Source organism: Crocuta crocuta, unplaced genomic scaffold, assembly GCF_008692635.1.
Source record: "Crocuta crocuta isolate KB4526 unplaced genomic scaffold, BGI_CrCroc_1.0 scaffold273, whole genome shotgun sequence".
Taxonomy (NCBI): domain Eukaryota; kingdom Metazoa; phylum Chordata; class Mammalia; order Carnivora; family Hyaenidae; genus Crocuta; species Crocuta crocuta.
The window spans coordinates 7,305,910-7,306,642 of NW_027529425.1; the positions used below are offsets into that span (position 1 = coordinate 7,305,910).

Here is a 733-nt window from a genome sequence, read left to right on the forward strand (position 1 = left end):
AGCGGGTGGAAAGAGGCCCGAGCGTCGGGGCGGGGGGCCGGAGGCGGGGGCCGGCTCGCTTTTGCCCTTTTCGGCGTAGCAGCTCTGGGCGCTGCCCTCCGCCGCCGCTGGGGCCGAGGGAGGAGAGCCGACGACGGCGGCTCTTCTGCGGCGGCCTCCTCCCCTCCCCGTCCGGTGCCGCAGGATTGCAGCTGGCACTGGAGGGTGGGCAAGATTGAGGGNGGAGCCCGGCTGGAGCGCCCGCCCCGCGGCCTCGCCTCCCCGCCGAGCTGCCAGCGCCTCGGGACGCGATGAGGACCTGGGCTTGCCTGCTGCTCTTCGGCTGCGGATACCTCGCCCATGCCCTGGCCGAGGTGGGTGCCACCCCCGCGACCCGTCCCCTCTCCGACTCCCCCGGCGCACGCCTCCTGCAGCCGCCCGCGGGCCGGGGCGCCTCGGGCTCCGGGGCTCTGCGGAGCGCATTTTGATTTCTGCTAGGGTGGTCGATTTTTTTGATTTTTCCCAACTGGGTTTTATTTTCTGCCATGCCGAAGTGTGTCTGGTGAGTTTCCAGCGTGTTGCGTCGCTCTGCCGTGGAGGGACGGAGTGGCGCGGGGTGGACGAGTGGGGAGAAACTTCGGGGGGCGCGGGCTCCTCTCCGTGAGGGGAGTCCGGGGGGCGGCGGACAATGCGGTATCGAGGTGCGGGGAGCGCGGAAGGGGGTGTGTGTGACCTGGCGGAACCAGCGGCGGGT

General features: G+C 71.2%; 1 protein-coding gene across 2 annotated transcripts in view; it reads left to right on the plus strand.

The window, feature by feature from the left end:
- The first annotated feature begins 228 nt into the window (after positions 1–228).
- PDGFA (platelet derived growth factor subunit A) overlaps positions 229–733 on the plus strand; it is a 17,098-nt gene continuing 16,593 nt past the window's right edge. For both annotated transcript variants that reach the window (XM_077758815.1, XM_077758814.1), the window contains exon 1: positions 229–353. In XM_077758815.1, the coding sequence (XP_077614941.1) occupies positions 291–353 (63 nt within the window). In that variant the 5' untranslated portion in view covers positions 229–290. The remainder of the gene's footprint in view (positions 354–733) is intronic.